The 14,317-nt window shown below is 30.8% G+C and overlaps 1 protein-coding gene across 2 annotated transcripts in view; it reads right to left on the reverse strand.

Moving 5' to 3' along the window:
- LOC140432863 (E3 ubiquitin-protein ligase sina-like) overlaps positions 1-14,317 on the reverse strand; it is a 34,055-nt gene that overhangs the window by 19,498 nt on the left and 240 nt on the right. Inside the window, exons 2-4 of one of the 2 annotated variants that reach the window (XM_072521006.1) lie at positions 10,356-10,583; positions 6,790-7,012; positions 4,524-4,771 (exon numbers count right to left, since the gene is read on the reverse strand). In XM_072521006.1, the coding sequence (XP_072377107.1) occupies positions 4,524-4,771; positions 6,790-6,794 (253 nt within the window). In that variant the 5' untranslated portion in view covers positions 6,795-7,012; positions 10,356-10,583. The remainder of the gene's footprint in view (positions 1-4,523; positions 4,772-6,789; positions 7,013-10,355; positions 10,584-14,317) is intronic. The other variant, XM_072521007.1, reaches the window with a different exon arrangement.

Here is a 14,317-nt window from a genome sequence, read left to right on the forward strand (position 1 = left end):
CACTGGTATGAAGCCTTCTTTAAGCGTAATCCAGATTTGACCCTAAAAACTCCAAAAGCGATAACTAAAACAAGCAGTTGCATTTCGGAGAAACACATAATAAACTGGTTTACCAACATCGAAAATTGTTTAAAAAAAAACTTATTTTGATATATTGCAAGATCGAAAAACAGTATTCAATGGGAGCGAAACTCGTTTCCTCTTTTGTCCTTAAGACGATAAATTTGTCGCTCCATGTGGTGCTAAAAATGTTGAACAGTGATGGGCAACTTCGCAGCTGCCGGCTCATTAATTCCTTTATGATCTTTCACCACTATAAAAAACCTACTGCTGTCGGTAAAAGTGTTCCTGATGCTTGGGAAATAGGAACAAGCGACAATGCCTGGATAAAATTTAAATTATTTGTGGACTATATTTTAAATATACTACATCTCCACCTTTGCAAAAACGAAATACAGTTCGTCATTCTTTTTGTAAATTATCACAAAACTCACATAAGTTATGAACTAAGTACCCTTAAACAAAGCTTCAAATAATACTCGTTGCATTATGTCCAAATGCTACCTGAATCTTTCAACCAACATATGTTACCATTTGCACGGGTATTTACTTTGCACCAATAATAGATTTCTTGAGGTTACTAAAAAGTTCTTTAATTTGTAATGGTGTAAAAGCTTGCACATTGTATCCCGGGAATGTCGAATCTACCGATTTTTTAAATTATATTGGAAAGCAGACAACAGGACCAGATATAGCTGTTGGAATTGGAAATGGAAAAGACAGTTGCGAACTGACATAATAATGACTTTATTTCCATTGTTGGGCAAGAAAAATTAAACCAACTTATTCAGTGCAGAGACAACTGGGTAAAAGGTGATAAAAGTGAAGATTTTCAGTTGCTTGTACAAACATTTTTAAAATTTAAAAAGGAGAAGCTGTTAAGTCATGCAGTTCTGGTTCAGATGATTTTTATTACTGTGCTGTTTGATGGCGAAGAGTATGAGTCACGTTAAAATAAAGGAAGGCGTTTCAAAAGGTGTGAGCTGCCTGTACCGTATTTAACCGAAGAAAGTATTAGAGGAAACCGCAGAATTTGCACGGCTAATAGTTGCTATTTTGGGCTTAATCTCCTTTTTAAATCTACAGTTATATCAAGAAATACAAAAGTAAAACTCTACAAAACAATAATACGCCCAGTCCTAACATATGGTTCAGAAACCTGGACTTTAACAAAAAGCAATGAAAGCATGTTAGGATGTTTCGAAAGAAAAATACTAAGGCGCATCTATGGAGCGGTAAATGAAAACGGTGTCTGGAGAAGACGATACAACTTCGAACTCTATAGGATATACCAGGAACCAGATATCGTAAAACACATAAAGATAGGACGTCTGAGGTGGGTAGGCCATGTAATGCGGATGGAGCAAACCGACCCAGCTAGAAAAACGCTCCTTGATAGACCTATTGGTCAAAGAAGAAGAGGAAGACCCAGAACAAGATTCCTAGATAACATCGATGAAGACATGAGAAATATGGAAATACGTGCTTGGCGGAGGAAGGCGATGGATAGGGACGACTGGAGAAAAATTCTTGGGGAGGCTAGGACCCACACAGGGTTGTAAAGAAAAAAAGATGATGAAGTATTAGAGGTATGCAGATAGTTGTCGGGGTAGTTTACTTATCTAAAATTAACCTGAAATAATGAGCCACACTATGACAATTTCAAATTTCGAAGACAACTAACTTGAGATGATTACAGAAAACCCAAAACTTCAAAACGAGCTGTACAATATTCCCGAAAATCAACAAACTATTGATTCAGAACTACAGAAGGAGGCAAATAAAGTCAAGAAGAAGAATACCAAATTCCATGTAACACGCCAAATAATTGTGGTTTTATTGTGAAAGCTGCTGATCACGGGTTTCGCGATACCTTACTATACTACTGACACCACAGCAAAAGTCTTAGCGTACAACCGAAAAAATGTCATACGTAATAACATCTAGTGGGTTGAAAAAATTCATAAAGAAAAGGAAAAGGATAAGCTACTGAAAGAGATAAAGAAAAAAATAGGAAAAAGCACGAAATGAACAAAATGGCCAAAGTAACAATGAGGCCAGAAAAATCAAAACATGAAGGCCAAAAAATCTATTAAATGAACCGCAACTATAACCGAAATGAACTAAGCAACGAGGGGATGTGCACAATCCCAGTACGCCTCCCTAATATCATTCGTAATAAGAAATTGTAATGTGTACGATAAATGCAACACTAGCAAGTTTTGAAATTAAGTACCAGAATTGTATGAAAATGTACAAATGCATGCTGCGAAAAGATTTATACAAAACTCATTATTTTTGCAAAGGTCAGGCCAAAGGAATGTGTAGTTACCTATCTTTTTTGTTGGTACGATAGAGATTTTTGAAGTTATACTTTTATACGCACGGTCGGCGTTGGAAATTTGCATGAGAGCGAATCTGTGAAACCATTACATATGTAAGATAATGAGTAAGAGAGAGACAGAAGATATATTTTCTCTCTCTTCCTCTCTCGAGAATAAAAATGTTCCTTTTGTATTTAATATTATATATTTTATATATATAATATTGTATATAAATATATATAATATTATATATAATAGTATATAATTAATTAATTAATAGTATTATTTATGTGATGTTATGTTTTGTATTATTTAAAATTAAACGTTTATAATTATTTTAGGCTTTTGTATTTCAAAATAATCACTGTTTTACCGAGAACTGTCAATTTTGAAATCCGTTAGTGTCATGTCTAATTGGCAAATCCTTTACGTGTTTGGTTTATACGCTGGTGGTTGTGAGTTCGAATCTCAATTATCAATTTAATTTTTTATTTTTGAAATATTTAAAAACCTCACGTTAATCTTATTAAATATATGTAATATACGCAAAAAACATAAATTTTAAAATAAAATGAAAATTTACAACATAATCCGAGTTGTTGGTTTTTTATTTTTATCTTCGTAAAGTAAGTTATGTATATTGGCAGTTTTAAATACTTATGAATATTACATTTTAATTTATATTGTATTATTGAAGTTATACTTCTATACGCGCGCTCCACGTTGGAAATTTGTATGGGAGTGAATCTGTGAAATTATTACATATGTAAGATAATGAGTAAGAGAGAGACAGAAGATATATTTTCTCTCTCTTCCTCTCTCGAATATAAAAATGTTCCTTTTGTATATGTAATTTAATATTATATATATTATATAAAGATACATAAATAATACATATAGGTAATAAAATATTTATTAATATTATTATTTATGTGATACGTTTTGTATTATTTATTAAATGTTCATAATTATATTATTCTTTTGTATTTCAAAATAATAATCTCAATAAATCACTGTATGATCCAGAACTGTCAATTTTGAAATACATTTGTATCATGTCCTCGGTAGTGTAGTAGTCAGTATCCCCGCCTGTCACGCGGGAGACCGGGGTTCGATTCCCAGTCGGGGAGGACTTTTTTATTAATATTATTACTATTATTACTATTATACTTTTATTAATATTATTTTTAAATACTTTTATTAATATAATTTTTAAATACTTATGGATATTGCATTTTAATTTGTATTGTATTATTATATATGGAACTATGTTGCACTGTATTGTAGTGTATTTTTTTATGTATATTATTGTCATATTTAAATACTTATGAATATTGCAGTTTAATTTGTATTGTATTATTATATTAATAACAAAATAAACAATGAATTTTACTGCAGAGTATGTGTAAAAAATTTTTGCATTCAACTCCTTTCATACATGTATGAAAATAAAAATATACATTGTAATGATTGTGCAGATTGACTCCCAAATAAATTTGTAATGGCGAATGCGTGTATAGAAGTGTAACTTCAGCCGGCAGTCATACTGGACTGCCACACCCGTTTTTATTTTAAGTTTCAGTCAAATTTTAATCTAATTTGTTAAGTTTTTATTTCAGCTTAAGTTTTTTTAAAATAAAAAATAAATAAACAAACTTTTTAAACATCTTATAATTTCATATAAATATATTTTCATAGATATTTTTAAAAATTTTCATATTTATACAGTCACAACGGAAGAGTCCATTTGTGTAGCTAACTAGGGAGTGACCGTTAGGTATACAAAATGTCAAACCTAACCATAATTGGTAATTTTGACTTTTGAACTGTTTCATAACTTTTTTTTTTATTTAAAAATACAGAAACATAGTATGAAGCAGCGCGATAGTCTAAATCGATGTTTTTCGGTTTTCTGTATATTTTTTCTGGCCCCAAAACAGATATTCTCAGCAAAATTTTCGTCTTGTTTTTAGAGATTAGATCTCTGACAACTGGACTAATATAAAAATCCAAAAACAACAATCCAATAATTTGACTAAATATTTTTTGAGTTCTATTAAAAAATATAAAGTAATCTCTTATTTGAATTTTTGGTTTACTTTTGTATAAAACTATAAAATAATTAAGTAATATACTTACCCTGATCAAGATATTTGCAGGGAAATGTAAGAGAGGCATGTATTTGCTCCAATACGATGCATCGGTAAGGGCTCTTGTTGGCTCTACATAAAGCACAGTTCTTAAGCTTTTCAAAACAGTGAGTGCAGTAGCTATGTCCAGAGAGACATAGTCTTATTGGAGGATTCATGTATTTGAAGCAAACGGGGCACTCGAATTTGCTAATGAGGTTTTTTTCAAAGCTCACCAAAGTTTCGTTAGTTACCATGCTAAAATCGTTTAATTTTTGTTAAAAATATTTTTATTGTTGTTCATTACCATTATATTATTGAATTAGGCATGCCAAACAAAAAAAATGGCATTTTCCGGCGTTTATTTGCGTATACTTATTGCTAACTTCATGGTTACACATTATGAATGACAAAAAAAAGTAATAGGTAGGTATTTTTGAAACAAATCAACTACTGTCTATTTAGTATTGTAGTGTTGTCAATTGGTAGCCTTATTTCAAATACAAATCTTAAAACAGCGGGTGAAAGTGTTCAATTATATGTAATATATTTTTTAACAGTTTACCCTATTCACATAGAAATTACAATGAAAACCCACCTTCTTCTTCCTCAGGTTCCTTCTCCTATCGGAGGTTGGAAATCATCATCGCTATCTTAATTTTTTTTTATGTACCCACCATTATATACCTAATACACGTATAAAATAAAGGATCAGGAGCAGCAAAAAATAATAAATTTTAGACAAGACAGATTATGTTAAATAAAATTAATATTAAAGCTGATAAATACTAAGCTGATAAATTGTATTGATACTTATTTAGGGACATAACATTTTAGCATTGTAAATAAATTATAAACTTATTAATTAACTTTATTGATTAACTAATTTCCTGTTAAAAACATGCTTTTTTGATTTTCTAAACTTTCAGTCACGAATAACTCTAACATTATTGGCTTTCCGAAAAAAACTCTAAACAATATTTTTGTCTTAAAATTGTCTCTTTTAGCGACTAGCATAGTTTTTTTTAATAAACTTTCAACCCCAGGAGAAAAGCACATATTGGTATAGGATAGATTTGGATCTTTAAGCTTTTTTCTACCTACTGTCTAAATTTCAGGTAAATCCATCTATATAAAAAAAATTCTGACCAGAAAACCATCATATTCCCCAGACGAGGACATCGACTTCCTAGCAGAAGTCGAAGAACAAAGAGAAAGACCCGAGGATTTAAACGAAAACATCCCTACTACATCATCAAAATGAGCTAAATTAAAATCAGTGTGAGGAGCCAAGATCGGAGATTTGAGGTTCAAGTAAGCAATTTTAGATTCGCGGATAAGTCACATGAAGCTAATAGAAATAAAGCGAATAACGCTAGCCTGAATTTTAATCGGATAGGGTACCATGTTGAAGTTCTATTACCCAGGACTTCCACATGAAGAACATTTGGCTGATAGTTGTGCCCCTACTGCGCATCAGAGTACTATAGGGAAGAAAGGGATGGTCTGGAGCATTGGAGTGCGGTGGAGTCACTCCTGTTTGAACTCGAGTTAATACACGTCGCTCCAATGAATTGTTACACCCGAATGTAATTCTTAGGGAAAAACATGTCTCACAGGTTGGGTTTAATTAAAATAAAACCGTTATATCCTGTAATATTGGGGGAAATTTGACTTCCACACAGCTTGTAAATTATCTAATGGATTAGCATGAGAATTTTCTTCAATACACTTTACTTTATCATCCATATATTTTCTTTTCTGTACCCTTAGGATTTCCTTTACTTTTTTAAAATGTATTTCTTGTATTGCTATGATGTGTTTTTTATATTTCTTGAAAATTGTCATATTCTCGTATTTTAAGGCAGATTTGACTACCACACAGCTTGTAAATTCTCTTATCAATTATCATTAGGAAGTTTAATAAAATGACGAACGGGGCTTATCGTACAATATTCTTTTCATGTTGGCTTGTTGGCTTCATATGGCTTTTTTACAAGTTCATCAAACTGAGACTTCAGCAATTCTGTTAGTATTTTCCATAAGTTGTTTATGTTATCGAGTTTCTTTTGTGATTATTTTATATTATATCGTTGTCCATTAGTTTAAGTCGTCCTGTTTGTGTATTATCTGGGTCTGCTGCTATACATCAGTTTAATAAATAATACAGTGAGGGGACAATGACAAAAGAGAAGGATAGGATATGGCAGTTCAAAATCAAAATATATTGCACCATATATCTAATAATTAAAAAATATCTTTTCTTAATAACTTACCTCATTGTAATAAGGCGATAAAACAGTTAGTTTGAATTCCACAGCCAAAATTTTCTCAACACTATTATAATATATCGTCAGTTTATTAAAACATAAGCACATATGTTACATCCATAATATGTAAAATCATATACAGAAAAAGATTAAGTACCTAATATAGTGGAAATAGGTACATCCACAGAAATCTTTTTCGGTTAATTATTGTCAATGCAAAAAGATAAATCTGCAAAAAAATAGTAAGAGTAAGTTACAATAGTAAAATTAAAAAAAATTATTTAAAAAATTTCTTCATAAAAGGTATAATAAAAACCTTATCGGGCTACATTGTCATCAACTGCGATAATCTGTGGACTAGTACGCATTTCGATGCGCATCGCCCCGCCTCGAATTTTCGCATTGGCTCTTGACCTGGAAATCCCTATTTATCGCTCGAACAGCGCATATAAATATTGGCGATTTTCAGGTTAGCCAGGTCAGTCCCTCACGGGCTCTCCGAGAGCTTAGTGCTACCGGGGCTCTGCTTCCTGCATTTATTTACCATAATCTGTAGCTGAGAATTGTTTCAACTTAACTTGGTGTTTTATTTCGACGATGAAATTGTCATGTAAGAAATATCTTGCCTTTTTCAAGACAAGATAAATATTTTCCAAGTCCATAACCCGAAAATGGACTTAAGTAGGGGAGCTCTCGACAGTATATTCGAAGCCCTCTACAGAGCACCCGGGGATATTAGAAGGTGGTTGGACCCTTATTTGTTCCCCCGAGGTGACAACATCATAGACCATTTTCAAAATTAATATTCCATCATCAGTGCTATCCTAGAAGTATAACCACTTTAATTAAATCAAATATAAAAGTTAAAATTTTGACCAAGATTACAAAAGGTATGGTTAATACATAATATATGTAAAATCAACAGAAATTTGATGGATTAAGGGTAGCTCTGTTTGGCTGAAGTTATAATATGTGATATTTTAATGTTAATGTGAGTATGTAAAGTATGTAATAAATAGAAATGGAAGGGTGATGATATTAGTTAAGCAGATATGTTAAAAGTGGTGTGGGCATTACTGTAATATTGTGAATTATATGTATTCTTACAGAGTAAAATATTCTTGTTCTTCTTCTCCTTCTTCGTTATATTATAAGCAATTCTGCTTGTTCATTGGCATATTAATACCTCTATGGAAGTTTGTCACTCCATCTTTTGCGCGGTCGTCCGATACTTTTTCTGCCGATTGGTGACTTATCTCTTGCTATTTTGACGGCACGGGTCTCCTCCAATGCGTTTTTCCTCTAATTTGTTTTAGTTTTCTAAGATGAGATTGTCATATTAAATTCTTTTGCTTTTATGTTAAATCTGTAGACCAGTCTTTGCAGACTATCTTTATCTTGGGCTATGAATATTGCTTCGTCTGCGTAACAGAGTATTTTGATTTCTTTGTTTCCCATTCTCTAGTCTCTTCGTTTGCTAACATTTTTAATGATTTTATCCATGATTAAATTGAAGAGCCTGGGGCTCAATGATTTCGCTTGTCTTATTTCGCTGCCTATTTCAATAGGTTATGTAAGCTATTTAATTATTCTGATTTCCAATTCGTTGTTTTGGTAGATGTTTTCGATAGTTTTTATAATATTTATGGGAGCTTCTCTATTATACAGAAGATGGATTGCATCTTTAAGTCTTACTCTGTCCAACTCTTTCTTTAGGTCAATCAGACAAAGTAATGCTGCTCTATTCTATTCTAGTGATTTCTCAATAATTTACTTTATAACGAATAATTTATTTGTACACGATCTACCACTACGAAAACCCTATTGTTCATCTGCTAAACTTCTCCTCTGATTTATTAGCACTTGTAAAATTTTAGTTATTGTTTTTGTTGTAATTAGTTCGCTCGTTCTCCATTCTTCCGGTATTTTATTGTATTTTATAATTTTATTTATTAATGTTGTTAATTGTTCTGACATTGCTGCTCCACAATATTTCAGTAATTCGTTTGGTATCCCTCCTTTACCTCCTGCTTTTCTGTTCTTCAGGTTTTCAAGTATTTTCCGAACTTCCTGTACATAGATTAGTCCTCATTTTCTTTATTTAATTTTTCCTGTTATTTTTTCTCCACTGTTTCCTATCTCTGGTTTCCTGTCCATTGCCGTACTTCTTGTAGCCATGTAGATCTTGGTCTTCCACGTCTTCTTTTACCAGCTAGTGTCCATTCCAATATTGAAAATATTGTCGTAGATGGTCCTGATCTCCATATATGTCCTAGCCATTTTGCCATTTGCTGATTTATTTTACAAACTATATCCTCTTAGTTTTGTTTAGTAGTTCATCATTCGTTCTTTGTCTATATTGGTTTCCATTAATTTTTATTGGTCCTAATATTGCTCTTAGTATTTTCCTTTCTAGTATTCTAAGGTTCTTGTTTTTTTGTCATGCTAAGGGTTTCGGCAGCATACATCGTAGTCGGTCGAATTATTGTTTTATATATCTTTATTTTCAATTTATTGCTCAGTAATTTATTTTTTAGAAGTTTTTTATTTGCATGGTATGTCTTATTTGCTGTAATTATCCTTTCTTTAATTTCTGTTTCCCTTTTTCCATTGTTTGTTATTAATATACTTTCTGTACATTTATATTAAGTTCTTAATTTGCGGTAATTTCTGGTGTTTCAGGTTCTAGCGTCGTTAAATATTGATGTACGTAATTATATATTTGATATAGTAGGTGGTCAGAATGATTCGTTGGACCACCTCCTACATCAAATACAAAATTACGTACGTCAATCAATAGAGTCTAAGTGAAAAGAAAGCATTGTTATTGGTGCATAAATATGAGAGCTTATGTCAGATGTAGGTTTAAATTTTATGTCAAACAAAGCAGAAGAAAGAGCTTGGACACCTCTCATAGAATTGTGTCATAATTCCCTTATTAATACAAAAGCTGACAACGACCGAGAAATTATTCAAGAACTTCTTTCTGCTTATGAAGCTCTAGAGTGAGAATTGTCATTTAAAATTCATTTTTAGATTTACACCTAGATTTTTGCATAAAAATTTTGGTGCCGAACATAGTAAAAGGTTTCACTAAGACATGTTACACATTGAAAGACACTACAATGGGAAACGGTCACTAGCAATGCTGTTAATCTATTGTTTATTATCTGTTGGTCGATTTCCCAAGGAACTTAAATTAAAACGATAAAAAAGAAGAACATTACAAAATAACTTGGATTTTATCATCAGAATGAGATAGATTTAGTGAAAATTTATTGACATCTACCTGAAATAATAGTATTTTTTTCTACAGTTAAACTTATACATACTACTTTATAGTTGCTTTTACTCTAATAATAAAGATGTTTAATTAAATAAACAATATATGAAAAGAGTTTATGTACAGTATTTCTTCCCTTCTTACATTTCGCGTTGGGGTACCAAAAATAACGTTATCATGCATGATAAAAAAAGATTAGAAAACTTTTTTCAGATCAGTGTGATTTGTATTTTATACCATATAAATAAAAAATAAAGTTAAACAAATCATAAAATTAGAATTAACTTACTTGTCTTGGTATCGAGTTTTTGTATCTAAATTCTTGTTAATTATAACCCTGGATGCGAAAGACTTCATTTAAGTGGTAAATTTAGTCAAATCTCAAAGCTTAGCCAGGCGATCATCATTTTTGATTTATATATTGTAAAAAGGTCGTACTAGAGTAACCCTAATGTTGTCTTATGAAACAAGTGAACAAACTATTGCTAAGATCAGATTGCTAAGTCAGAATCGGAATCTATAAATGAAAAAAAATTTGAATTCGTATAAAAATTTGCAGAGAATTTTAGTTAAAAATTACGTATGCTACTTCAAACAAAAAGAAAAAATATAATTATCTCCAACTAAAATCTCCAAGATTATAATATAATTGGTATTACATATTCCTAATCCATAACTCTGTTCTAAGTTCCACAAGGAATCTAAGTTCCTGTAGTTGGCTGTATACCATATATAACAAATTTAATTTTTTTTTTATTTACATTTACATTTTATAAAGAATTTTTAATAAAATTTTCTATTCTAAGTGTTTAAGTAAAATTTTCTGTAACAATATTTTCAAATACAAAGTTGTAGAAGCATGGAAAAATAAACTACGTGAAGAAAACCACTGAAAACCAATAACACTCGAAACCATTAACGCAACCAATTCACATACCTCACCTCGTATTTTCAGATGATTTAGCAATAATAACAGAAGACGAACACATAGGCATTGTAAAGATTGAATTACTAAATGAAAGCGCGAAAAAAGTGGGCCTAGAAATGTCCATCGAGAAGATTAAATTGATTGGCAGTAGGATCATCCACACCAATAAATTAAAAACAAAATTGGGGACATCAGTGTGGAAGGAGCGTCAAATGCTACTGAGATACCAAATTTTCTCAATGCGTAAGCGACTCATACTCTGCACGCAATGCTAATTACCCAAGACAAAGAACCGAAGACATACGTTGTAAGTGTGTGAAAAGTATAAAGAGAAATATCAATTACCAATGCTTATAAAATCCTTTCATTCTTCTTTCCGCTTTTGTAAAAACATTCTGTGAGAAAGCCAGATGTAGGGTAAAAAATCATATTGCAAATTTAAATCAATTATTTATACTAAGACAATTTCTAGAGAAAGAACGAGAATTGAAGAGATCCATATACAACCTATAAATAGACTTCTGGCAGACATATCATAGCGAAGCTTTCAATATTAAAGAAACTCATTTAGATGACCAAAGTTTGTATATAAAGTGGAATAACTAATATACCTACGTGTGAACAATAGATTATCCAGCAGCATTGAAATAAAGAGTGGACTAAAAGAGAGTGATCTTTTATCAATTCTACTTTTTAAAAGAATGTAAGGTCATCTAAAACATAAAACAAATTTCCAACCGTTTAAGATCCTAAGCTAGGGGTAGCATAGGCAGATGCTATCTTCTAATTATATAGTATAGATATATAATATATAATATATAATATATAATATATAATATATAATATATAATATATAATATATAATATATAATATATAATATATAATATATAATATATAATATATAATATATAATATATAATATATAATATATAATATATAATATATAATATATAATATATAATATATAATAATATATAATAATATAGAATATAATATAAAGAAATATAGAAACAAAAACCTTTTATGATAATAATATCGAGCAGATGATTACATTTTTAATAACTGATCTAGCCAGCGTATGTACATAGACTTTTTAACGTAAAACTGATTTGGGAGGGAGAAAAAGATTAACTGACTATCCCCGAATCCACTTAGTCAAGGCAAAAAGTCCGCATTCCTCCGGAAAAATATTCCCATGAGATTTTTTGCAAATTCACTTTCGTGAGATATCCCAAAATAAGGTTCAAGAGATCGCACATGCGAGAAAGGTTCTAATTTATTTAAATTTTTTTTTTAATAGAACTGTAAAAATCAATTTTTTTGAACCATTTTGAACAAAAAATGTACAAATTAGAACAGGCTATTGTAATGCAAGACCGCAAAATCAGTAGGCGCAGATATGATAATGACTGAGCTAATCAAATGCATTGACGAAGAAACACTGTATATACTTTTAGAGCTGTCGAACAAACTATATATAACAGGAGTAATACCCGTAGATTGGTTGCTGTCCACGTTTGTAACACTACCAAAGTCAGTACATGCGACAGAATGCTTCCAGTACAGAACAATTTCCTTAATAAGCCAAACACTTAAGATATTTCTCAAAATAATACAATAAAGACTATACAAAGAAATAGAAGAAGATATAGATGACACCCAGTTTGGATTTAGAGGAGGACGCTATCCACGATAGACGCTATACATACGCTAAAACAAGTGATAAAGAAAACATACGAGTATGACGGAGAAACACATATACTTTTCCTTGACTTTAAACAGGCGTTTGACAAACTAAATAGACGAACAATGATCCAAGACTTAAAAAAGAGTAATATGTCATATAAAATTATAAGAATGATAATAATGACAATACGAGATTTCCAAGCATTAATAGACACCGGAAGAGAAAGAACAGTAATAATAAATATAAAAAATTAAATAAGACAAGGAGATGCGCTCTAAACGGTACTATGTATTCTATTACTAGACAAGTTAATAAAAAAGCTGTCAAACGCAGACACTATAAACAAGAATACAGTACAAATAATAGGATATGCGGACGATAGAACCATAGTAGCAACAGATAAAAAGGCAGCCTTCCAAAGAAAACCTTCCAAAAAATAGAAAACGAAGTCACACTGAGAGAACTCAAAATAATTGAAAATAAAACAAAATACATGAACGTAAGCAAGAAAAAGAAAATAAAAATAACAGAACTAACAATAGTTGGACACAATTTCGAAGAGGTTGAGGCATTCAAATATTTGAGAATACTAGTCAACAAAAGAAATAAAAGTGCAGGTATGAGAAGAAGAATTAAAGCAGGAAATATAGCGTTTTATAAAAATAAAAATGTTTAGAGATAAGAAAATAAGCCGAAACACAAAAATAAAAATCTACAAAGCGACCATAAAACCAATAGTAATAGAAATATAACCATAAAATTAGAAATATAGAAAAAACAGTCAAAGAGAGAGAAGAAGGGAGAAAAGTAGTGGAAACAGCGAAGTTACAGCAGAAACTGTAAAATCTAACCCAGAACGGGATGATTCCCCACATAAAAAAGATCTTTAAGAGAAAACAGCTTCAGCTTATTCGAGACCGTATAGCTTGTATGTATGTAAATATTGTTTTATTGTTTTTTTGATTATTAATGAAGCGCCTACAATAGAGCGGGTACTAAAAATTAAAAAACATTGTTTTAAAATAAAATACGACCAAATACATATCGAGCTCTAATAGAACAAGGTTGAAACTTAAATTTAGAGACTTGATGATTTCAAAAATACTATTTTTTACTTGTGTTTTTAAACCTTGAAAATCATCTTTTTCATTTTTTTTCAGTTTTAAGTTGTTTATAACTTCTAAAATGATAAACTTTAGAAAAAAGTTACAGAAAATCTCTTTTGTTCAAAATAATCCAGGTTATCAAAAAAAAAAGGTTATTTTTACAATTGCTTTAAAAAAAGTATTTTAGTACTAATAGATTAAGACCACTTTTCGCATGGGCGCCCCCTTGAACATTATTCTGGAGTATCTCTATATGCAGAAAAATCTCATGAGAAAATTTTTTCTAACGAATCCGAGCTTTTCACCTTGTCTAACGAGAGAGAACACATTCAATTAGTTTCACAAAAAATGAATATCCAATTTAACTATATATGAAATAGAGTTATGGAAAACCAGGCCAATTAAAAAAATTGTACTTTACTAAATACCCAGCAAGATTTATAGCATACACGGTGATCATGATTAGTTAATCAGTTCTGTACCTACCGATTAAATGATTTAAAACTAATTAAAACAACTCACTACCGGT

The sequence above is a fragment of the Diabrotica undecimpunctata genome, chromosome 1 (assembly GCF_040954645.1).
Source record: "Diabrotica undecimpunctata isolate CICGRU chromosome 1, icDiaUnde3, whole genome shotgun sequence".
Lineage (NCBI taxonomy): Eukaryota > Metazoa > Arthropoda > Insecta > Coleoptera > Chrysomelidae > Diabrotica > Diabrotica undecimpunctata.